This window comes from Danio rerio, chromosome 11 (assembly GCF_052040795.2).
Source record: "Danio rerio strain M-AB ecotype USA chromosome 11, GRCz13ab, whole genome shotgun sequence".
NCBI lineage: Eukaryota > Metazoa > Chordata > Actinopteri > Cypriniformes > Danionidae > Danio > Danio rerio.
Window position 1 is genome coordinate 18,809,580 of NC_141031.1, and position 26,873 is coordinate 18,836,452.

At 36.4% G+C, this 26,873-nt stretch overlaps 1 protein-coding gene across 1 annotated transcript in view; it reads left to right on the plus strand.

Moving 5' to 3' along the window:
• The window catches only part of slc25a26 (solute carrier family 25 member 26), a 105,497-nt gene that overhangs the window by 54,174 nt on the left and 24,450 nt on the right, over window positions 1-26,873 (plus strand). The window contains 2 exon segments of the mRNA NM_001030143.1: window positions 9,512-9,556; window positions 23,075-23,144. Of these exon segments, the coding sequence (NP_001025314.1) occupies window positions 9,512-9,556; window positions 23,075-23,144 (115 nt within the window).

The window sequence follows — 26,873 nt, forward strand, 5'->3', positions numbered from 1 at the left end:
CACATACGCACCTGTGAGGAAACTCATAAATCACTCAGGACACAAACAGGTTTAGCGACATGTTTGACTTGGGAAGATGGCTGTACATAATCATACTTTCACTGTCTCAAGTTTTCACTCCTCCCCCTCCTCTTCATCTCCAATTTGTTCCTGTTTGTTCTCCATCACTGCTCAACAAGCTGTCAATTAAATGCTTCGGCTGATAAATATGCTTACATTTTTTGCTGTCAACGTTTGTGTGCGCACTTACAGACAATCACAGCTTTCTGTTTGTGCTTGCAGATAGTGTCAGTTTGGGTTTTGTGTGTGTGAGTGTGTGTGTTTGAATATTAACGTTTTCCAAATTCGTTTCTTTCTTCTGTTGAGCAAAATATAGTAAGATATTTTGTAGAATGTTGTTAACCGGTTGCCATAAACATCCATATTGGGAAAGAAAATAGGAAGAAAATCTATGGCTACCTGTCAGGTTTAAGTGTTATTCTGATATAGTTGTGTTTAACAATTAATATTAGAGGTGTGAACCTACACTGGTCTCACGGTTCGGTTATGATTATCATGCCGTTGATTCAGTTCAGTTTGATATCTCGGTGCATCACGGTGCATTGATCATGCTTTCCTTACACAGTTTTCTTCACAGCACAGCAATTCTTGTATTAAAATTTATAAATATATTAATATTTATATACTATGTGTAATACAATTTTGTCCTTTAATACAAACAGTCAGATATATAAACTGTACCTTTAAACAACACAAAAATTTTTAGCAAATAAACAAATATAAATATCCTGCTCACTTTCTGAGCCTTGTCTACCAAGTTCTTTCTTACATGCCTTTGATTGGTCACATGCTCAACAGAAAGGGCTGCGATTGGCTCTTGCGCGCTGGCGCTCCTCACAGATGAGTGATCACAGCTGATGCGAGATAGACGCGGTGGAGGAAACTCTGCAGACACACGCTCATGTTTGTATTCAGAAGTATTGCTGTAACAGCCAAGAAGAAAGGAAAAGTCTCGCCAGCAGGTCACATAGTCCACAGGGAAACAGAGACAAATGGAGTTTACTTTCATTTTCTTAATCGCAGTGAAATAAGGGCTTGTGCTGTAAGTGTCAGTGAAGGACTGTCCAGCAAACAAACAAGCAGTTAAATTGTACAGTTTTTGCATTTTTAAGTAGTTGGAGCATTGTAAATACTTATAAAGTATATATATATATAAATACTTGTAAATCCCTCGGCATAGTAAACTACTGTGTACTGCGTCAGTAAATAATATCCAGTTATGATCTATTACTGAACCAATACTGAATTGTCTGTGTCGGCATTGCGGTGCACCGAAGCAACAATTGTTTTTGACACACCTAATTAATACATCAATTTAGCATCCATTTAAACAATTTGTGTATGTGTGTGTGTGTGTGTGTGTGTGTGTGTGTGTGTGTGTGTGTGTGTGTGTGCCTGCGTGGGTGCGTGCGTGGGTGCGTGCGTGCGTGCGTGTGTGTGAATATTAACATATTTCCAAACTTGTTTCTTTATTCTGTTAAACACAAAACAAGATATTTTAAAGAATGTTGTTAACTGATTACCATTAATATCCATATTCTGAAAGAAAATATTATGGAAGTTTATGGTTATTATTATTTAACATTATTTTAAATATTAAAATTAATATATTTGACAATTAATAGATTAATTTAGCATCAATTAAAACAATCTTTGATCATTTGTGGTTATTCGCATACCTGGTTTGGAGCCACTTGAGGGTGAATAAATGTAATTTTATGTATGTGTTTTTGTTTTTTTTGGGTGAACTGGCTCTTTCAGTCCATTGTCTGTTTTCTTTTTATACATTTATTTTTTTTAAACCCAGTGCTGCTGAATCATGATTGATCTGATGATAGATCCATCTGGCTCTCTTCTACTTCCTGTCTCTGTGCCTCAGTTTCTTTTATTCTCTCTCTGAGGTCTCTGTAGAGGTCAGTATTTCGTCCCTCTAGGATTGAGAAATATCCTCTTTCCACTGGGCTTCCATAATTCTTCTTTTTATTTCAGTATTATACATACAGAGTATTATACATGGCTTTCCTCAAAGTGAAAGACAAAACTGCAAAATGGCTCTGTTTTTCCAATATATGTCACTTCTGTTCATATTGGGTAGTTTGAGTATGTATGTATGTATGTATATGTATATATATATATATATATATATATATATATATATATATATATATATATATATCAATCAACGTATTTTCTTTTTTCTTTTTTTCTTTTAAAGACTTTTTTTTCATTTCGGTAGTTTTTTTTATAAATATGCCAATATTTTTTAAAGTCATTTTAGATATATGATTTATTTATTCATTTTAATTTAATATTATGCTTATAATGCTGTTAATATAATGACTGCTACATGTCAAATATTAATAAAAAAGATAAAATATAAACAGAGAAATTTTGTGACAAAAAAGATATAGGGCTCTATTTTAACAATCTAGCCACAAAGTCTAAAGCTCATGGCGAAAAAGCATTAAGGGTGTGCCCGAATCCACTTTTGCTATTTTAAGGATGGAAAAATACACTCTGTGCCGCGGCGCATGGTCTAACAGGGTTGAGCTTATTATCTTAATGAGTTACGTGCATTAAACGTGCATAACGTGCATTAAACTAATCAGAGTCTCATCTCCCATTCCTTTTAAGAGTCAGTTGCATCACACCATGACACATTTGCTATTTACATGGTGGACTTTGTAAGTGGAAATACTGAACACTTCACTAGTGAGAAAACCGTTAAACCATCTGCAGCGCGAGGATATAGAACGAGCCTCCTCCATTTGGCCTCTTTACTTTCTCTTTATTTTACTTTACTCTTTACTCCTTTACTTTTGTGGATAAGGAAACAGTGTTGTACGCACTCCACTGAAGACATCCATTAGCCTACAGATTTAATTTTTTTTTTCAAGTGCAAAGATTTGTTTCAAAATTATTTCTAAATTCAGTTCTAATTTCCAGCAAACAAACAAATTAACAAAAATAATCAAGTGTGGTCAAATAACCAAGTTATATCCAAACACTCGTCCTATTCTTTTGCCCCATATGGTGATGCATATGTGTCTAAAACCTGGCAGGTGGACAAATCTAAGCTTGTTTTTATTGAAACAAATATAAATATGCATATGATAAATAATACTAATAATAATGACATTATAGAAATGCAAATTGTCATGAATAAATTGGAAAAGCCCTTCAAGATGAAGCATGGAGCCAGTGGTTTTTAGATTTATGTAGAGAATAATCTTTTTTTGTAGCAGTTTAATCCTTAATTTTTTTTATATGTAAATATATTTGTGTATTCCTGTACATCCTATGTGTATTAAGCAATGTGTAAGTGTTTGGACCTGCATAGGCACAAAACTAACGCGCTATTTGCTGGACTTTAGACCAGCTTTTACTTGGTCAATGGCATGGTCTTTTTCAGTTCTTCAAAATAGCAACGCATCCACAATGCACCCTAACACATTTCTTTTTTCGACCGGAACACCCATGAGTTCTCAAAGTAGCGCACATGCATTTACTATTTTAAAAATGTGGCGAAAAATGTAAAAAATTAGGGTTGCACTGGTCTGGAAATAGCAACAAACCACGCCAAATTAAAACTAATCTGAGGTATTAATTACAACAGCAATAATTAATAATGACCCATGTTTGCTTAATTTAGACATTTATACATTGTGTCTGAAGTGTGTACACAGTGTTTTAATATAATTTAATATGTATTAGTATTGGGCAGTGCGGTGGCACAGTGGGTAGCCTTGTAGTCTTACAGTAAGAAGGTCGCCTCGGCTGGGTCAGTTGGAATTTCTGTGTGGAGTTTCTATGTTCTCCCTGTTTTGGTGTGGGTTTCCTCCGGGTTTACCCAACTAGTCCAAAGACATGTTCTATAGATGAATAGATTAAACTAAATTGTCTGTAATATATGTGTGTGAATGAGTGTGTATGGACATTTCCCAGTTCTTGGCTGCAGCTGGAAGGGCATCCACTGTGTAAAACAAATGCTGGATGAGTTGGCGGTTCATTCTACTCTGGCAACTAAAAGGGACTAAGCTGAAGGAAAATGAATGAATGAATAAATATATTAGTATTATTTTGTTTCTATTAATTTAATATATATATAAATTTTTTAATTATATTTCTGTGAAGTGGCTTAAATTCTTACAAAAATATAAAAATTTGACAGAGAATATCGTCATTTGACTGTATGATCTTTTTATTCAGATTAAGTTAAGAAAATTAGTTTTTTTTATTTATATAAGAAAGGAAAACAAGCATAATTTAAGTGAGTCCTGTCGAACTGAACGAGATTTTAGATTGATCTTTCCTCCTTTTCTGCTCTCATTAGTATTCACCCAGCACTGTCTAACCTATTAAAGCCATTTGTCAAACAGCATGCAAAGCACCACCCATCCAATCAAGCTTCATTTAAATGCATTTTGACATCTGTTTTCCTAGATTTCACACTGGCAGCCAGCAGCCTGACAGTGGAGAGCGCCACAGAATACTAATATACCCTTGGGTAACCGGTCAAAAACACACAGCCAGCCCTATTTCTCAATGATAGTGTACCTGACAGTTACACACCGCGGTATTGAAACTGACAGCAGAGAAAGTGTGTTTTTGTTTGTCTCTCAACTTCAAATTGCTAAAACAACAAATCTACCATGAGCTTTTATGGTTTGCTTTTTAGTGCAGCAAACCTTAACTAATGTACTTAAGAAAGAAAAAATGACAAGTGCGACGCAAATGTACTTAAACTGATATGGGTACAGCTGGTCAGCAGTCAGACCACACATGTTTAATGTGGTCTGACCCGTCCTCATGAAGAAGCTTTTTGGCCTTTGCTCAAAAATCTGCTTTCCATCCTTCTGTCTTTCCATATCCGTCATCCATTACGGCCTTATCAATATAAATCTGACCATCTGTGTTGCTCAGACGCCCTGTCTCTGCCAGAAGTGTTAAACTTATGCATAAATCAGCTTGTGGCTCGTTTCTGTTTGCAGATTCCTCTTAGCGTTACGCTCCTCTTGAGCACGGAGATGCTCAATTTATCACTTTGGTAATAAAGGACAGGTGGCTGATTTTGTTTTTTGTGGGGGAGGAATGGACAAGAACACACATACGCTCTCCAGCATTGGTTCACATTACACTGGTCTGTTCTTTGACTTGAAATCAGGAGATCAACATGTTGGTAGGCTGAATGATGCCTATGCAGCTTTTTATGTGCTATTTTTATGCTATTTTTATTTTCTTGTGTTATACCCAGCAACAGCCTAGCAACAACTTAACCACTTAACAACTGTTTACAATTAACCTACCATCACTCACCATAGTAACACCTTATCAACAGTTCACTCAACCTCAGCAACGACACAACAAAATCCAAACAACCACCTGAACACATTTACAACTTCTCACAATTAACTTTAATTAGCATCACTCAGAATGCCCTAACACCAACATATTAACAAGTCACCCCATCTTCGCAAATACCTGACAACCCCTAGCAACCACCAAAACATCTTTACAACTGCGTAGAGTTAACCTAGCATCACTTAGAATACCTTAGTAACAGCTTAGCAACAATTGATGCAACCCTAGCAACTACAGTATCTAGCAACATCCAAGCAACCACCCAAAACCTTTACAACTGCTTATTGTTGATCAAGCGTCACTCAGGGCCTACTCACACTATGCTATCCGAACCATGCCCAGGCCTGTTTCTTGGATTGTTTGAGAAGAGGTGAGTGCGGTTCACTTGGGCTTTGGCGCAGTATGCTTGTGTGTGAGTGCAAAACGCGCCAAAGCCAGAAACTGAAAGCGAGAAGTGACTTTTAAGGAACTGTTGCAAATGGATTCATTAATCTTTCTTTCTGTTCAATGAACGCAAACTCTGGTTGATTATTAAAGACGCTAACCCCTCCCTAGGCACGAAAGCCGCGCACCTTCAGCCAACCTCCTAATTCCTTCAGCACAAGGGTGTTATGATTGTTGATCAGCATCAAAAGTGACTGATCTGTTTGGCCAGATGTTTGACTGTGTGGCACTGCATGTCATGTCAAACAATATAACTAAAAAAATCTCTTTTTACCCAGGACACCCTAGAGACACTTTATCAATGCTTCATACCGCCTTGGTAAAACCCTAGCAACCACCAAAACATCTTTACAACTGCTAAGAGTTGACCAAACATCACTTTTATACTTTAGCAACAATTTACACAACCTTAGCATCTACCTGGCAACACCCTAGCAATCACATTCAAGCTTGACAATTGTCTAGATTTTACCTAGTATCACCCAAAATATCCTAGAAACAACATTTCAACTAATCACATACCCTTAGGAACTAATGTAAGCACCCTAGCAACCACCAGAACACCTGTACAACTGTTTACAATTAACTTATTACCTAGGACACCCTAGAGACACTTTATCAATGCTTTTTACCGCCTTGGTAAAACCCTAGTAACCTTCAAAACATCTTTACAACTACTTAGTGTTGACCAAGCATCAAAAGGAATATCTTAGCAACAATTTATACAACAATTTAGCAACTACTTAGCAACACCCTAGCAACCACCCTACAACCTTGACTGTTTTCTGGATTTAACCTAGTATCACTCAAATTACCCTAGAAACATTTTAACAATTTTAACAATTTACATCCCCTTAGAACCTACCTGTAAGCACCTTAGCAACCACCAGAACACCCACACAACTGTTTACAATTAACTTATTACCCCAAAACCCCTAGATACACATTATTAATGCTTCCCACTGTCTTGGCAACACCCCAGCAACCACCTTACCACCTTAGCAACAATTCACACAACCCTAGCAACTCCCTGGCAACATCCAAGCAACCATCAAAACATCTTTGCAACTGCGTAGAATTGACCAAGCATCACTCAGAATACCTTAGCAACAATTTACACAACTTTGGCAACTACCTGGCAACACCTTAGCAACCACACAATTGTCCAGGTTGTCCATGTCTGGATTTTACTTAGTATCACCCAAAATACCCCAGAAACAACTTTTCAACAATTCACATTCTCTTATCACCTACCTTTAAGCACCCTAGCAACCACCAGAACACCTGTACATATGTTTGCAATTATAACCCTATTATCAACATATTACCTACAACACCCTATACTTCATCAACAGTTCACACTGCCCTGGCAACACCCCAGCAACCACTCTTAAAATACCCCCCCATCACTGCTGTCAGTTGTATCAGCATTGTAAATGATTGGTTAGGGTCTCTGGCTGTACAAACTGCTGTCAATGTGAACACATCTGTAGTGTGACCTTCAGACGGGTCAGTCTTTATTGTCTCTCTCTCTCTCTCTCTCTCTCTCTCTCTCTCTCTCTCTCTCTCTCTCTCTCTCTCTCTCTCTCTCTCTCTCTTTCTAAATCTTTCTATCTCTAGTGCATGACAAATCAGCCAGAGGATTTGAGGATTTTTTCAGCCTGTTCAGCAGTGCCTTCCATTTCCTCTCTTTTAGCTTCACTGTGCCTGATTTCTGCTCCTCTCTCTTTTTCTCTCGCACTCTGACCACAGACTCTTAATTTATTTATCATCTCTTTCTCTCTCTCTCTCTCTCTCTCTCTCTCTCTCTCTCTCTTTCTCTCTCTTTCTGTTCCTCTCTCTCCCTCTCTGTCTCTTTTATACCTCACACTTCCAGACATTCAGACATCAGTATTAAAACAGTTTGACACATGAGATAAATGGCCAGTGCTTGTGGTTGAACATGCTGCCACAAGTCGTCCATTTTCTTTTTACAGAAGATGAGTGCGCTAAAGATTCCCCCCCCCCCCCCAGAAAACAGTTTTTCATTAATGTCAGAACCTTTTTTTCCCAAAACTGTGTGTAATCTGTCATTGTGTGACAGACTTTTTATCTAGAATTGTATTTGTTCATCCAAAAAAAAAATTGTCATTATTTATTTACCTTCATTTCATTCCAAGCTGTATGTCTTTCTTTCTTATGTGGCAAACCAAAAAGGAAAATGTTTACAAATAGTGATGATACTTTTATGGAGTATTTTGTCATTTTTGAACTTGTATTCTTCAAGATTTCCCATTCTCACAGAGGAAAGAAAACTTAGAAAACTTATTACATCTGTATCAAATAAAGTTAAAAAAAGGGCTTTTATATAAATCAACAACATTAAATGCAAACAAAGTGTTCCCCTAAATGCAAAAAAATTTTGACTATATATATATATATATATATATATATATATATATATATATATATATATATATATATATATATATATATATATATATATGAATATACAGTCCAGAATAATTTTGTTAAATTGTATACAGTATATATTCACTCACTAGCCACTTTATTAGGTACACCTTACTAGTATCGGGTTGGACCCCATTTTACCTTCAGAACTGCCTTAATTGTGGCATAGATTCAAGAAGGCACTGGAAATATTCCTCTGAGATTTTGGTCCATATTGACAAGATAGCATCACATGGTTGCTGCAGATTTGTCGACTGCACATCCATGATCTGAATCTCCTGTTTCACCACATCCCAAAGGTGCTTTATTGGTTTGAGATCTGGTCAGTGTGGAGGCCATTTGAGTACAGTCAACTCATTGCCATGTTCAAGAAACCAGTCTGAGATGATTCACGCTTCTTATGACATGGCACATTATCCTGCTGCAAGCAACCATCAGAAGATGGGTACACTGCGGTCATAAAGGCATGGACATGGTCAGCAACAATACTTAGGTTGGCTGTGGTGTTGATGAGCCCAAAGTGTGCTAAGAAAATATCCCCCACCACCAGTGATTCAAGGCAGGATGGATCCATGCTTTCATTGTGTTGAGACCAAATTCTGACCCTACCATCCAAATGTCACAGCAGAAATCGAGACTCATCAGACCAGGCAACTTTTTCCCAATCTTCTATTGTCCAATTTTGGTGAGCCTGTGCGAAACCCAGTTTCCTGTTCTTAGCTGACAGGAGTGGCACCCGGTGTGGTCATCTGCTGCTGTAACCCATCTGCCTCAAGGTTGGACGTGTTGTGCGTTCAGAGATGCTCTTCTGAATACCTTGGTTGTAACAAGTGGTTACTTGAGTTACATGCCTAAATGCGTTGAGTTGCTGCCATGTGATTGGCTGATTCGACATTTGTTTAATGAGCAGTTAGACAGGTGTACCTAATAAAGTGGCTGGTGAGTGTATATATACTGTATATAATTGAACAAAATGCTTATTCTAGATTGCACTTATATATATAACGCAATAAATATAAATGTAGATGAATAGCGGTAATGGCACTTTGATGTTCATTTGATTTGCTACCGAATGTTGCACTGAAAGAGAAATGTATTGGTAGTCTTCTGTAAATCATTGTAAAAACAATGTATGATGTTCATCAATTTTTGTCTTAGTTTATATACATTATTTATTTATTTATTTTGATTTCAGATTCCATTCTCACTGGTGCAGTTTCCACTCTGGGAGTACCTAAAGGTATGAATCCTCTCTCTCTTTCTCATTTTGTTTTAATTTCAACTATAATAAAGGAATAATGGCCTGCTAATGTTCTGACACATTTACAACTCAACCTACACACACTTCGCCTCGATATCTGTTAATAACTCTCCTTTTAGGTGCTCTCGAAATGACGCTGCATTTTATTAGTCGCCATCACCGGTGGTTAAGCAGAATCGTAATTTCTCCCAAAGCGTGGGTCCAACTGTCCATTTCCGTCTTCATTGTCTGGTCCGGGCCACATAAAAGTCATTTTTCTTCTCCAAAAAAAGTGAAGGCCCAGTTTGTAAGAATGACATCATGTCTCCAGGGCGCGAGCAGAAAATTCCATTAGCGATTTTGGCCTGGCGAGTGGAGCAAGAGAGGCATCGGAGGACAAAAGCACGTGCAGCTGTGGGCGAACGTTAAGCGTGGTTTCCAGCCGTAATAAGAAGTGTCATTCATGGCCGCTTCTTTGTGACACGTTCAAAGGCTTCTCTCACTCCTTCATTCTTCCATGTTTTCAGCCATCTGTGTGGAGCCACTGGAATGTGAGAGTCTTTGCTAAACTCTTTCACAAAGTGCCTGGCTTTGAAAAGCAGGAACACATTGATGAGACAATGGCAATGGGATGCCACTGTTGGTTTTAAATGACTGCTTTCGCTTCGGTGATTATTTGCCAGAATTCTGCATTCCTTCAGATGCACATGCATTTGGCTTTAAATGACCCTAAAAAGTAATTTTTGTGGCATTAGTGCTTAATTTAATTAAATGCTGACAGTAGTGTTGGGTTAAAATGCCAAAGGAGTTTAATTCATGGCACACATTTTTTAAACCCAGTATCTGTTTAGAATTGAATGCCATTGTTTTGTTTTTTTTTAATCTTGGCCGGAAAAAACAAATATTTTAATCCTAAACTGTAGTTAAATTTATTTTTAAAATTCAGCTCCTGCAAAGTCTTACAATTTCAGAATTTAGAAAGAAAAGTCATACATTTTGTGTATTTATTGATTGATTGATTGATTGATTGAAATTTTAATTTAATTTTAGTTTAATTTAATGGATGTTTTCATCCTGAACATAACAAAAGGATAATAAATTTGTCCAGAGTTTATTGTTGAGTTTTTTTCTCAAAATATGTGTCAAAATAAGATGTCATCAAAAATCATTCTGCTAGTTGTAGCACAGGAAAAGTTGGAAATGGAAACATCCCAAACAGTAAAAAAGGGTTATAAACGTAGTTCACAGATGGCTTCAAACATTGATTATTATATTTAACAATCAATGATTTAACCTTTTTTAAATAGTGCTATGTGTCTATTTGTTAATTTGTAAAGTCATTTGCATATTTTGTTATCTGCTGCATTTCGAAACATTCATTCATTCATTTTCTTGGATGCTTAGTCCCTTTATTAATCCGGGGTCGCCACAGCGGAATGAACCGACAACTTATCCAGCAAGTTTTTACACAGTGGATGCCCACACACACATTTAGCACGGACACTACGGACAATTTAGCCTACCCAATTCACCTGTACAGCATGTCTTTGGACTGTGGGGGAAATCAGAGCACCCGGAGAAAACCCACGCGAAGGCAGGGAGAACATGCAAAACTCCACACAGAAATGCCAACTCAGCGGAGGTTCGAACCAGCGACCTTCTTGCTGTAAGGCGACAGCACTACCTACTGCGCCACTGCCTCTCCCGCATTTCGAAACATGAAAAATGACAACTATTTTAGTGTTCACAATTATCTACAACTTAATATACAACAATAATATACAATATTTATCCTGTATGGCCATACACCCAAAGCGCTTCCCAACCATGAGGGGGGTCTCTCCATACCACCACCAGTGTGCAGCATCCACTTGGAAGATTTTAACGGCAGCCACAGGACAACGGCGCCAGTGTGCTTACCCTTCACCAGCTAAAGGTGTAGTGGAGAGACAGTGATGGAGCCAATTCAGTGGATGGGGAAGATTGCGAGGCCATGATTGGTGAGGGCTGATGGGAAGAATTTGGCTAGGACACAGGGGTTACACCCCTATTCTTTACGAGAAGTGTCATAGGATTTTTAATTACCACTTAATTACCACTTTTAATTACCTAGGTTTAACGTCTCATACGAAAGATGGTGCTCACTGACTGTATAGTGTCCCCTTCACTATACTGGGGCATTACTCACACAGACCGCAGGTTGAGTACCCCCTGCTGCCCCTGCGTAGCTTCAGTGAGTAACTGGTCTTGGGCTGCAGGGTGATATGGCTGTGGCTAAGTGATGATTGAATATTTATTTTTGGGAATTGATTCTTTAAGCTTCTTGTAAAGCATAGTGGAGAACAAATAATTTTCCAAATCATGGGATATCTGAGCTGGCATTCCCCTATTTTACACCACCATCCTTTCTTCTTTGTGTGTGTATATTTTCTGCTTGCCAACAAAATCTTTAAGCAGCTGAATCATTCTTACTGAAATTCTGAAATACTGAAAATAGAGTGTGGAGTAATGGTAGAAATATAGAATTAAGTGTGCTACAAGTCTCCTAAATGTACAAAAAAAAAAAGATTCCGTAAAGGGACCATTTTAGTATTTTATAAATTGTTTCAGGGTAAAATGAGTTGGATGTACTACATATGTTTATGTTTTTGTTTTTGAGCACAAGTCGAGCGCAGCAAATCCACATAAAATGGGAATCTACAAAAGGGGCAAGCATTTCATCTTGGTTAATCAAACCACAAGTATCACCAAAACCAGTTCCCAAGTCATTCACACCAAAAACAACTTAAGTGTCTGCATCCGAGCAGCAGGCCGCAGTAAACCATCTGTTCTCTCCAGCGTATCCCACAATTCCCAAAGTTTATCTACCAACAATCCCCTAAACTCAGCGCTGCTCTGTTGCAAAACCACCAAGCAGCTGTGTCATTACATCAGCCGGCCATTTATTTCCCACCGTGCCCACTCAACTCAACGTTTATGTATCAGTAGTTCAAACTTATTCCCATGATTAAGTGCAAGTGTGTCCTGCGTGAGTTTTCGTTTGGTTTGAATAATTGAATCTGAAGTGTTCATTTGGAGTTTGCCTTGGTCAGGGCAGTTTGGTGTGGAAAAGACTGTGGAGAAAGTATTTTTGTCCAAATAAAGGTTTTAAAATTGATTTCAGGTATGTTGGGTTAAACAAATGAGTTAAATGGATCAGAATCCTTGACTTGCGTTCAGTGGAAAAAAATGAAGCAGTTTTTATTAGTGCCAGTTGTAATAATCAAGCAGTTCAGCCCTGCTAATTAACACTTCGTATAAAAACCTTCTTATAAACGCTCTACATTTCTGAAAGTGTTATGCAATTCTGAGTGTACTCCATGCAGGTGAGTGGGCTTCACAAACCACCTGTAGGACACACCCCCTCCTTTCCATCAGCACCATACACTTTCCTATCAACGCTCCATGTTTCTGGAAATCCATTGTGCAATTTTTTGTGTTTCACCAAAGTAAGCTTGACGAATCAGCTAATTAATTGAAAATAATTTAATTCAGTGCTCCTCAATTCTGGTCCTCAGGCCCCCACACCCTGCAAATTTTGTATAGCTGCATCCCAAATGGCACTTGTACTTATGCACTTACACACGCAACAGCATAGTGTATGTATATAGTGTCGCCCCAAATGGAACACTAATGTTTTTTTTTACTAAGTGGAAATTCGAATCGTTTCTCTGATGACGTTTGATGGTTGCCAAATTACTGAAATAAATGACCAAATTACCAAGTAATACCTGCCATTAGTAGAACCACATTCACCATCGGGAGGCGCTATAGTCACTCTCGTAGAAGAATACTGCTTTCACAATCCAAAATAAATTATGTAATCCAACATGTGCCCGATAGCTTCAATAGCATCTGGAAGCAGCCTTTATGATGCAAGCTGAGATTGCATCTCTCAGCGATGCAATGCCACTCAATACAATGCACTCAAATGGAGCGAGTGATGTCACTGTGAGGGGTAGGGTTAAGGGTGGGGTTATGTGAGCCCATAAAAAAGCATTGGATGCAGCTCAGATTGCATTGCACCAGGTCTGCATCCGGACCCTTCTCGATAGCTTCTCACTTTCTGCTACTTGAGCAAAGCTGCTGTTGAGTGTGTGAAGTGTCCATCATTCAGCATTTTTCTTTTTAACGGTTGTATAAGTGCACCATCCAACTAATTAAAGTGCACTTGTTCATTTCAGCGTTATCAGTGTGAACTCACTACTTATACTTTTTATACTACAAAATGGCAAACAATAGTGCATAAGTATGCAATTTGGGACACACCTTATGTCTTTTTTACTTAAAACACCTGATTCAGATCATCAACTCGTTAACAGAAAGATCCATGAATTGATGCTTGTGTGTGGGGGGATCACGGGAGTTTTCCAAGAAAAACAAAACAAAACAGGAGGGTGGCAAGAGATAGGTCTGAAATACGGGAGACTCTCAGGGAAAACATGAGTGTTGGCAGATATGTCATACAGCTTTACTTCTAGTGAGATTTCCTCGAGCGAGAATGATGTTGATTGAAACTTTCTGTCGTACACCACGCCCACCGAAATTGTACCATTGGCACCCTTTTGGCAGTGGAAATGCAAGACTGATATAGGTGACTCATACTGTACAGTACCATACCATACTGTACTGTACCAGTCAGTGTAAACGGGCCACTATTGGCTTGCATGTTTAATTCAATAAATTCTGCTGAAATATGTCTCAAATACACTAGAAACCATTCAATTTTACAGGTTTTCATGGTTACATTTTAAAAGTTTGTAATGTTTTAATTGTGTTTGTCAAGAAAACTATTAGAACTTATGTCCTGCTTGCTTTTATTGATTGATTTATTGATTGACTTACAGAACAATCATTGTTTTGGGTATTGCATTACAAGGCGAGTTTTGTAATAATATCACGTTTCTAAGTAACGAGAACTCTCTTAGAAATAAAGGTATGCGAGCTGTCACTGGGGGGGTACCTTTTCAAAAAGCACACATTTGTACTTATAGTGTCCATATTGGTACCTCAAAAGTATGTATTAGTTCCTAAAAAATTTAAGAGGAAGACTTTTGCACTTTTTAGGTACTTAATATGTATCCTTGAGGTATTAATATGGACCTTTAAGGTACAAATTTGTACCTTTTGAAAAGGTACCACCACAGGGTAAGCTCGAGTAGCTTTATTTCTAAGAGTGTAGTGTAATATTTAATATGTAGAATTAATTAATGATGTTTGAATTAGTAGTTAATATAATTAATTAGTTGCTGAATTAAAAGTAACAGTCATGTTGAATCATGCACTTAATGAGAGGATTTGCTCCTCACGGGAACAGACAGAAACCAAAATGGCAGGCCAGAGCCTTCAATTTCTGCAAGTATTCTCTTTAACTAATAAGACGAAAAGTACAAAAGTAGCAAACACATTGCTTTAAACTTTTGTTAATTTGTACATAGAGCATATAGAGCTCTTGTGTCAGGACGTTCCTATAAGATAACATTGTTCTTAATTACATTTTTTATGTGTGTGTTTTTTAGGTAAATGAAGGTTGTGCAGTGTATTTTTAATTGCAGAGCTTCTCTATTAAAAATAAATAAATAAACTGCAAATTCTGAAAGAGATCAAGCCTCTAAAAAAATTTAAAGCAAATGTAACATTACTTGGCATAAAAAGTCACCAAGTAATACAACCAGTTACTATTTTGCAGTGTAACTTGATATAGTAATGCATTACTTTCAAAAGTAAATTTCCCCAACACTGATTACAACAGACAGTTTTTATGCCTTAATACCATATTTCCTATTTAAGCCCAAAGTGTTTCACTAGTACCCGTGACTTGCTCTTCATTCACAGCCTACCTCTTCCTTTCTGAGCTTGTTTAACCTCCAGAAATCCTTTCACACTACACCTTTAGTCAAATATGGCTTCACTAGCTGCCAGAATCATATTAAAAACACTGGTCCTGTCACACAAGGCTGCCAGTGGTCTGGCTCACTGCTTCTCACAGCCCTTTATTAAAGCATACAACCCACCCTGACCATGTCAGTTTATCAAGATCTTTCCACATGAACGGAGTCCACCTGCTGAGGCCTATAAATGTCTCCATCCTTGACCCTTCTGTTGTGAAACAAACTCCAAATTATTATCTGAATTAAAGACTCCATGACCTTCACAGGAAAAACTCATGAGCATCACATGAGCTTCACCTGCTTAAATCACACGTGAAATATATCAAATGTATTTTGGATCATAAATCAATATAAAAAAGTGATTAAGTGATCATACATGAAAATATTCCAAAATCACAAAGTGTTTCATGCCCTTGTGTGTTTTTATTATTAATTATTTGTTTGGCACTTTGTATTTGAAGTGTATTTCATTTACATTTTTAGTTGATTTTGATCATTTTAAATGAGGCAGTTTTCCCCCAAGGTATAGTTCACCCAATAATGAATATTTTGTCAACATTTACTCACCCTTTACTTGTACTAAACCTTTTTGACATTCATTCTTCTGTTTATCAGAAACATAGACATTTTGAAGTCAGTTGGAAACATGTAACCATTGACTTTCATAGTATTTGTTTTTCCTGCTATGAAAGTGAATGGTTACAGGTTTTCTTCAAAATATTTTGTTTTTATTTTGTAGCATGTGTGTTACTTGATGATAAAACGCAGTTGCAGTTGAATGTAAAACGTTGTCCTGATGTAAACGTTGTTCATGTGTGGAATGAATATATCAAATCTTGTTCCTTTGAATTCATTTGTGAGATCTGAGTTGAATTATCCATTGCCTCACATTACACACTTTTAACATTAAATAAAGCACATAATCAGTTCCCGATATGATCATTCAGTCATAGTTTTATGTTCTCGTTCCAACCACAACGTAGCAGAAATAGAAAACATTTCTAAAATAGAATCTTCTGCCTCTCATTGTGGCTGGTTAAGAGGAAAAGCTCTGCTGTAAAACTGGATTTTTATTGTGTGTCGTAGTGTTGCGTCATGTCTGCTTAGCACACATTGTAAGTAAAACAAACTAAAAATGATTGAACATACCAAAATATTTACTAAATCAAAAAGGAATTTCTGTCAGTGTAGATATTTGAATCAAAGTGGTTTCTTTTTCATTATAATAGTTGACGTAAAAGAGAAAACTGCCCATACAATGTTCACAACATGTATTTGCCATGTATTATGAAGGCATTATAACATAATCTGATGTACAACAACATGTTTTCCCTACCATTATATGTAATTTTCTAATGATGAAATGCAATAGCAGTTTACGAGTATCTTGCATAATAATTAGTAAAATATTTTGCACTGTCATCATGGCACAAAAAGTTTGAGTTCAAATACGATTTATTTATATATAATAGCACATTTACAAACGGCCACAAGGCTGCACAAAGTGCTTTACAGAAAAGATACAAACAAGAAGAATGGACATAATAAGCAAAACATAATGTAAAGAGAGAATAAAAGATGTGAAATAGATTATACAAAAACAGTTTGATTTCAGTGCCTAAAATAAGAAAGTAATAAAGCCTTTAAATAGTCCCGCCTTGTAAAAAGATGCTACCACAGTTGACCACACTAAACAGGATTGAAAATGAAACCACTGGCCCCCCAAGGAAGGGACTTATGCTTCAAACAACCTCGAAAACAGATGAGTCTTTATTTTAGACTTGAACATTTAAAATGACAAAGCGGCATTGCGTTCCAAAGGTGAAGACCAGCTATAGTGAATGCACTTTCACTCCTGCTTTTGAGGTGAGCCTTTGGGACTTTTAATAGAAACTGATCATTTACATTTACATTTAGTCATTTAGCAGACAAGGAAGCAATTTACACAACTATAAGAGCAACAATGAATAAGTGCTATTGCAAGTTTCAGGTCTGTAAAGTCTAAGAAGGAAAGTATTAGTACTTTTTAGTATTTTTTTTTAAATACAGTTAGTGGTATATCCAGAGAGGCAATTGCAGATTAGGAAGTGAAGTGGAGACTAAATAGTTGAGTTTTTAGTCGTTTCTTGAAAATAGCGAGTGACTCTGACGTTCTGATGCAGTTAGATGCTACTGGGCAGATTCCACCAACTGGGCAGATTGAACGCGAGCGTTCGGGAAAATGATTTCTTCCCTCTTTGGGATGGAACCACGAGGCGACGTTTATTCACAGAATGATCAGTGGAATGAAGTGTCTGGATGGAGTGTAGGCCACAATCAGTTGAGATACATACATGTAATGGGGGCCCAGACCATGTAAGGCTTTATACACACAAAAAAATTGTTATTAGGCATTATTTAGTTTGGAATGTAATATATATATATATATATATATATATATTGCTTTAAATAATTTGTATGCAAGTGAATGTACAACAAGAACTTCTGTGCATGTTGTTACAGGATATTAGAACCACAATTGTTTAATCGAGGAAAAAATAATGAAGAAAAACGTTTTAAGAAAATAAATAAATAAATAATTAAAAATATTATGTTTAATAATGTGGCATTTGCTCCGTTAAACAGCATTTGGGAATTATTTGTATAACAATTTCACCTGAACTTCTGATCTTATTTCAAACTGTACATTACAGACATTAACCTCACACATTCTTGACCTTTACATTTATTTGCAAGATCTTAAGTGGGTTATTCATTATTGCTTTTAGTATAGCCATAAATGTTAATAATACATAAAACATGTTTTACATAAAAAGCACCAAGAATAGAAACTTTTTTTTTTTCTTATTTAGAGTTTCCTCACACTAAATCTGGGGTGCCCAAACTTTTTTGACCAAAAACCAAATGTCTTTGAGAGCTGTGGGCTGAAAGTTTAATTTGCTATTGGTTATTTTCTAACTTATTTTGTAATGTTTAAAAATAAACCAAAAACATGACTTTAAATCATATTAACTAATGCAGTATACATTTTAATTATAACTTATTTCAATAAAAAGCAAACAATTTAGAACACAACGCAGTTTAATGCTGATAACACAATTTGCTCACTGATGACTGCATTGTTTCCTATCCATCAGGCGACAATACGTACATTCATTCATTCTTTTTTTTCTCGGCTTAGTCCCTTTATTGATTTGGGGTCGGAATGAACCGCTAACTTATCCAGCATATGTTTTACGCAGCGGATGCCCTTCCAGCTGCAACCCATCACTGGGAAACATACACACTCATTCACACACATACACTACCGACAATTTAGCCTACTCAATTCACCTATACCTCATGTCTTTGGACTTGTGGGGGAAACCGGAGCACCCGGAGAAAATCCACGCCAACACAGGGAGTTCATGCAAACTCCACACAGAAATGCCAACTGACCCAGCCGGGGCTCGAACCAGCGACTTGTAAGGCGAGAAAAAAAAAAAAAAGATCTGACTTATTTACATTTCATTGACACATTTTTAGTAAGTTTTTTTTTTTTTATAGCTTAGCAATAAAACAATTAAACAAAAAAGATTACATTAAATTATAAATGGCAGCCTCTAAACCATCATAATTCTCCCACTCTTCTCAGATGGGATGGTGGGCCAAATCAAAGGCTGTTTGTGCCAACTTTGTCCCGCGGGTCCTAGCTTAGTCATCTCTGCACTAAATTAACAAACAAATAAACATTTAATGCCACTGAATGTGTTCAACACATACAGTAAAAGACTAAATTAGTATCTATCCTGCAAAAATTATAATTATTTTTCAAAATATTCCAACTGCTGTTTAATGAAGGGATTTTTTCAGCACATTTTTAAACATAATAGCTATCATACATTTCTAATATCTTAATTATTTAGTCTTTTTCATGATGACAGTTCTAACTCTTTACCTGTTATTATGCAAGATACTAGTATTCAGCTTAAATGGGCTATTTAACTAGTTGAATTATGTTAACTAGGCAAGTTAGGTTAATAATGCTAGGTTTTACTGTAGCCAATTAAAAACAGTATTATTTATTTATTTAATTATTATTATTATTTATTCATTCATTCATTTTTAATGAACTGAAAGAAAAAAGACTTTCTCCAGATGAAAACTATAATAGGAAATAATGTGAGAAAACATTCTTGCTTTAAGCATCACTTGGGAACTATTTTAAAAAGAATAAAAAAATGAACAATAATTGTGTCTTCAACTATTTATGTATCAGATTATAAAAGAATCATGACATAATTTGGAGCACAACATCATGTTTTCCTTTCTATCATGCACAGTTTTGATGACAAAATACAATTGCAGTTGAATGTAACACCTGTGTTGGTGTTAAATAAATAGTTGACGTCAGGTTCATCCTGGAGTTGTGGTCAGTCCGTTTGTTTTGAGGTGAACTTGCCTCCAGTTTGGGAGGAATGGATGCTCTCCAACACAGGCTCTTTGAACTTGAAAACAAAGCCTCTTCCTTAATCTGACAGCTAATGAAACACACATGATGCACTGACTAAGAGAACGTTTGTGTGTTCTTGTGCACACAGTTGGAGGGGATCATACATAATTACTTCATGCTGCGCTTCAATTGTTTTTCCTTTCTTAGCCATCAGATGCTCCTGGTCTGAGGCTTTAGGAAAACTCCAGCAATTCTCCCACCAAACACAACATAAAGCCAACAAACACATGAAGTCACTGAAACTCTCTCACACACACAGTCCTCACAAACACACACATTTCTCTTTAATTCACCACATTCCTCCCCTCCTACTTCACCTCTTTAAATACCTTGAGCTCAAACAACAATTAGCCATCCTAAAATTAGTACAAATTGTGCATTGACTGAGAACCTGTCAAACCTGTCCTACCTGAGGCTACAGATCACACCTGTAGCTGCACACCGACTATAACTGCTTCAAAACAGAGCGAGGCTCTTGGCTAGACTGCATTATTAACACTCTTTTGAACGAGAAGCAGCATTAGATTTTATTTCTGTGTGTCATTACAACTGGCATCAGATGTAGGATTGCTGGAGAGTTTAATCCCAGAGTACACTGTGACTCGGGATGAATAAAATAATCATCGAATGATAATAAGGATAAATTGCAGGCCCTGGAAATGCTAACTTTTAAAAACGGATTCTGTGCAAGTGCAATTAAAAAAAACAATACTGTTGTGTTTCAACAAGTGTTTCAGTTTATTGTTGTGCAATACTAAACTCAATGGAATGTTTATCCAAGATTACAAGATATGTTTGAGGTCAGTGAGATTTAAAAAACTAAAAAATATATACTTTTAGTAATTACAATAAAATATAGCATAATTAAGTGTTTGTGTATTTATTTATTTATATCTAACACAGCCTATAAAAACATTAAGACATTTAATACATTATTAATAGTAGCATAGAAAGGAGCATTAAATACAAATGTGTAGTGCTGTGTGATTAATTAAAATCATATCGAAATCGCGATTTGAACATGCACAATTTCTAAATTGCCTCACAGCACGATTTTTTGCAAAGTCCGGTCCGGTCTATACGGCACAAGACGTGTTTGGCATGATTGGTTGCTATTTTCAGACCAGCACAAGCCTAATTTTCCCGTTTTGCACCACGTTGTTTTAAATAGCAAATCCATTTGTGCCACTTTGTATGGAGCTAAAAATATGCCAAAACAATCTGAATTTGAATTGTGTTCTTTTGAATTATTGACAATTGTAATTTGGCAAAGCGGTGGCACAGTAGGTAGCGCTATCGCCTCACAGCAAGAAGGTCGCTGGATTGAGCCTCAGCTGGTTCAGTTGGCATTTCTGTGTGGAGTTTGCATGTTCTCCTTGCGTTCGCTTGGGTTTCCTCTAGGTGCTCTGGTTTCCCCCAAAGTCCAAAGATATACGTGACAGGTGAATTGGGTAGGCTAAATTGTGCGTTGTGTATGAGTGTGAATCAATGTGTATGAATGTTTCCCAGGGATGGGTTGCAGCTGTAAGGGCAACCACTGTGTATAACATATGCTTGATAAGTTGGTGGTTCATTCCACTGTGGAACCCTAGATTAATAAAAGGACCAAGCTGAAAAGAAAATGAATGAATAATAGAAATGAATGAACAATTTTAATTTAATAAATCTGAATTTTTGTATGCTGTTAAAAAAATTTGAATTTGAATTTCTTAATTCAAATTTGAATTTCTTATTTTAATTTTTATTTCATAACTCAAATATAGAACATCTGAAATTTAAAACATCTGAATTTTTCAAGGCTGAATTTGTATAGACATATTTTCAAACTTCAGATTTTTTGTGTTCTGAATTCCTAGACTGCAGATATTTTGTTTGTAAAAATACAGTTTCAAGTTTTTAAGATGAAGAAATTCAGAACATCAAACTCAATATCCTTAAATTCAAAACTCTCTCTCCTCCTCTTTCTCTCTTTCTCACACACACACACAACGTGATGTACTCTGTAGTACAATAATAAAAAAATAAAATAAAATAATAAAGCCACATTTGTCAAAAAATATTTTAGCAAATTTGTTTAGATGTCTTATACTATATTCAATATTTTCCTTATCCTGTGTTTATTAAGCAATGTGTAAGAGTTTGGATCGTGTAAGCAAATAATTAACGCAATCTGCTTTGAAGTTTAGACCAGCCATTACTTGGTCAATTGTGCAGTCTATTTCAGTTCCTCACAACAGCAGAGCACCAACAATGCACCTTAACACACCGCTATTTTAGACCAGCACACCCATGAGTCCACAAAGTGGTGCAAATGGATTTGCTATTTAAACAACGTGGTGCAAAACATAAAATTTAAGCTTGCACTGGTCTGAAAATAGCAACAAATCGCACCAAACACATCTTGCGCCTTATAGCGCTGGGTGTATGATAGGGCACTGATAATGCTGATTTGAGTTGATCTATCAATCAAACATAAAGCTTTGCTGTTTCACCTAATATGTTGAGTTCTGTTTACTTTTATACTAAAGAGGTTTGTTATTAGCAGAGCAACATGCTAATAGCACATCTCACTTTTTTGATTGCTGCTTTGAGTAGTTCTTCAGTGTTTCCTTCTAGCTAGTTTCAGCAAGAATGTTTTAGATAGGCATGACAGTAGATAGCAAAGCAGCTCCCTAGGTTTCTGTATCGGTGATTATGTCCTAGCAAGATCCAGTATCTTGTCTCCTCACTGCAGAAGTGTGCTCATCACAACCGTCCATCTGTGAATCCCATCAAAGCTCAATATCGCTTTTCCCGTGTTTCTTGGAAAACTCTGAACCAGCACGAAAGACAATGTGTTTTCCAGGGATTGATAAAGTTAGCATGTGTCTGCAAATGTGCTGAGATGTGCAAGTCAGGGATGTTTCTTCCTTTGGATTTTGTCACTGCTCCTTGTGGGGGGAATTAAGACTCTTGACGTCATATCGGGATATTTTAGCATTAGCATAACTGTTCTGTCGAGTTCCCATACATGCGAACCCAAGGGCTCTGGTGTTTTTGTTTGTTTGTTTTGAATGTGACTGATAAATGTAATAATCCTCGATTCTCTCTCCGTAGGCCGTGTGGTGGAGGAGGCAGGGGGGACGGCTGGACTCTTGGCAGGCTGCAGTGTGCGGAGCTCTTGCAGGTGTGTGGGATTAGCCTCGGCGCAAAGGTCTGGGAAAGAGAGTGAAGGAGAATGAGAGATAGAGATTTTGGGATGGGGTCCAAAGCCAGGAATATTCGAACTTTACCCAGGCGCATTCCTTTTTAATTCCGCACAGGTCAAGATAGTCACATCAGGTTGTTCACCAGCTGCTGTGTTACGACTGAGTGGGAATAATCAGCCAATTATAGGTGGAGAGGAAGTGTATGACATTGACCTTTTATTGCCCCAACATTAAACTCTCTCCCTGCTTCCCAGTGTGTGTACTATTAATACAAGATTTACTTTGATTTTTTTTTGTCTTGTTTCTAGTCCAAATATTTAAAAATTCTTAAATCAGGAAGTATTTTCTGGGCAAGCAAAACATATTGTCTTGTTTTAGGAATTATATGCCAAGATAGAGTAAGTTTTTTTCTTAAAACAAGCTAAATAATCTGCCAATGGGGTGAGAAAAATAATCCCATGTCAAAAGAAGGAAAAGCAAGATTATTTTGCTTACCCCGTCGACAGATTATTTTTCTTGTTTTAAGGGAAAACTGCTTGTTTTTTTTTTACAAAGCGGATGCCCTTCCAGCCGCAAACTGGTTCTGGGAAACACCCATACACACTCACATTCACACACACACACTCGTACTCGTGTTTGGACTGTGAAGGAAACAGAGCACCCGGAGGAAACCCACGCAAACATGGGGAGAACATGCAAACTCCACACAGAAATGCCAACTGGCCCAGCAGGGACTCGAATCTGCGACCTTCTTGCTGTGAGGCGACATTGCTAACCACTGAGCCACTGTACCACCTATTTTTAGATATTTGAACTAGAAACAAGACAAAATTAACATTACATAACTGTATCTCAAAGCAAAGTATGTTGGAAATTTATGCTACTGGATATGCTTCTGTTTCCAGAAGAGTTTCAAAGTGTGGATTTGTGCACACTGTAAAACACAAATATAAAGAACTACAAACACTGTGGATTGAGAGGAGATGAAGGGAGAAAGGGTTGAATGGTTGTGTATTATAAAAAAAAAAAAACAAGATTAATAAAAATGGTTAGAATTAAGGCATAGACTGCTGTATGTAGAAAAACATACAACAGAATAAACTCAGAAGTATAAATACACAGAATATTATGAACCAAATAAGGCACAGGTGAGCGTAATCAGTAAAGAGAAAAAAAAAAACCTACTTTCAAATCATCATGATATCCAAGGAAACAGAAAGATGCTGAAACTAAGGACTGTATCATACACCCAGCGCAATAAACAAGTTTAGATTTGTCCACCTGTTTTGGAGACGTATGCATCACCATATGGGGCATAAGAATTGGACGTGTAAAACTCTTTTTTTTTCTTTTTTTTTACCACACTTCATTATTATTGTTCATTTATTAGTTTGCTGGAAATTAGAACTGAATTTAGAAATAGTTCGAAATTCAGTTCTAAATTAAATATGTATGCTAATAGATGTCTTCAGTGGAGTGCATACAACACCGTTTCCTTATTCACGAAAGTAAAGGAGTAAAATAAGGAGTAAAAGTAAAGTAAAGAGAAAGAGGTCAAATGTGGGAGGCTCAGTGTTTGTTTGTTTGTTTAACTGTTTTTTTTTTCACTAACGTAGCATTCAGTTTTTCCACTTACAAAGTCCACCTTGTAAATAGCAAATGCACCATGGCGCGACCCAAAACACACCCATAACTAATTAAGAGAATTAGCACAACCCTGTTAGACCATGTACTGGGGAGCAGATTGTATTTTTCCATCCTTAAAATAGCAAAAGTAGATTCATGTCATGTTGGTAAATAATGAATTCACCCAAATATTTAAATTAGGTTCTTAATTACTTCAATTATCCAATCCCCTGGGACCTTTGTTCATCAGCTAAACACAAATTAAGATATTTTAGATTGAATCAGAGAGCTGTCTGATAGATAACATGGACAGGGTCATAAGACACCAATAAAACTGTAAAGGGAAGTTTTGTTTTTTTTTTGTACACAAAAGTGTTCTTAGAGCTTTTTATATTTAAGTAGATTCACTGAAGTTACATGCAAAATTGAAATAGTTTTTTGGTACCTTTTCTGGATGACCTTGCCTTTTATGGGGGTCAGAGAGCTCTTTTTTAGTCTAAAATATCTTAATTTTAGTTTCGAATATCAACAAAGGTCTCAGTGGATTTGAAAGACATGAGGGTGTTCACAACAGAATTTTCATTTTTCTGAACCTATCCTTGAAGGGCTTTGATAAACTTTATTATATTTCTACTGAAACAATACAAATAGCACATTAGCAGAACAGACATGTTATGTCTTACAACACTTAAAAGTCAGTCTTCTGCTTTAAAAGCCCAGATGGCAGATCCACATGCTTTTTTTTTCAAAATATAGAATTATATATTTTTCCCCAATTTCTGTTTAACAGAGAGATTTTTTCAACACATTTCTAAACATAATAGTTTTAATAACTGATTTATTTTCTCTTTGCCTTGATGACAGTAAATCATATTTTACTAGATACTTTTCAAGACATTTCTATATAGCTTAAAGTGACATTTTAAGGCTAAGCTATGTTAATTAGGTTAACTAGACAGGTTAGGATAATTAGGCAAGTCATTGTATAATGATAGTGTGTTCTGTAGACTATCGGGAAATAAAATATAGCTTAAAGGGTCTAATAGTTATGACCTTACGTATTTTTTTTTTTTTTTATTGAAAGCTGCTTTTATTCTACCCGAAATAAAACAAATAAGACTTTCTCCATAAACAAAAAAAATTATAAGTTTGTACGTTTGTATTCAACAGTAATCCGAATAGAGGTCAATGAAAGCATTAAATTAACAATGTCACAGATAATAACCAACAAAAGATACTCTGGAGTATAAATACACTTTGTTGTAAAAGATCAAACAAGACACAGGTAAGCACAACCATAAACCAAGAAAACAAATAAGATATCATGAAAACCAAGGTAAAAAACAAGCACACTTGGTAGGTTTGGATGATTTAAATGATCTAGTATGGTCAGTCCATTAGTGCAAACTCTGAATATAAACTTTGCTTCTGTGGTGTGCTAAAATAAGTGTACCGAGACAGTGTACAAGTGCACGGTTCAACTGAAATGTGAATTTCAACATGTACTGAAGACATTCAACAAGGATCAAAAATGTGCCTACTTATAACATATCTTTATTTGTGTGTGTGATGGAGGAATATCTGGTGCTATCTTATAAGCTCACAAGTTTAAACACAATAAAAATACCATCATATATGAGCTATATGCACTCACAGCAAATATGTTAACTCCAGCATAGTGTTGGATTTTCAGTCAAGTTCTGATTCAAATTCTATATCATAAAAGTCATTTAAAGGCTTGGTCATTAATGACACTGTTAATTGTGGTGAACAAAATGCATTTTTTTTTCTTTTTGATCTGGACCAAAAAACCAAGAGAAGTGAATGAACACAATTTGATAAATCAAACAACAGAACAAATAAAATTATGCATCAAAGCACAATCTTACTTTACTTTTTAACAGTAAGTAAAGGAACATACATTTAGGGCATACTGTTATTTGGAAAATCGGGACAAAGCATCTGTCAGCAGACATTTAGTTTACAAACTAAATCCAGTGTACAGGTTTGTCCTGAGGGAGCTCAAGTCTGGCCCAGGAGCTCTTCCAGCTGTCTGACTCTCCAGTCTCCATTCTGGAAAA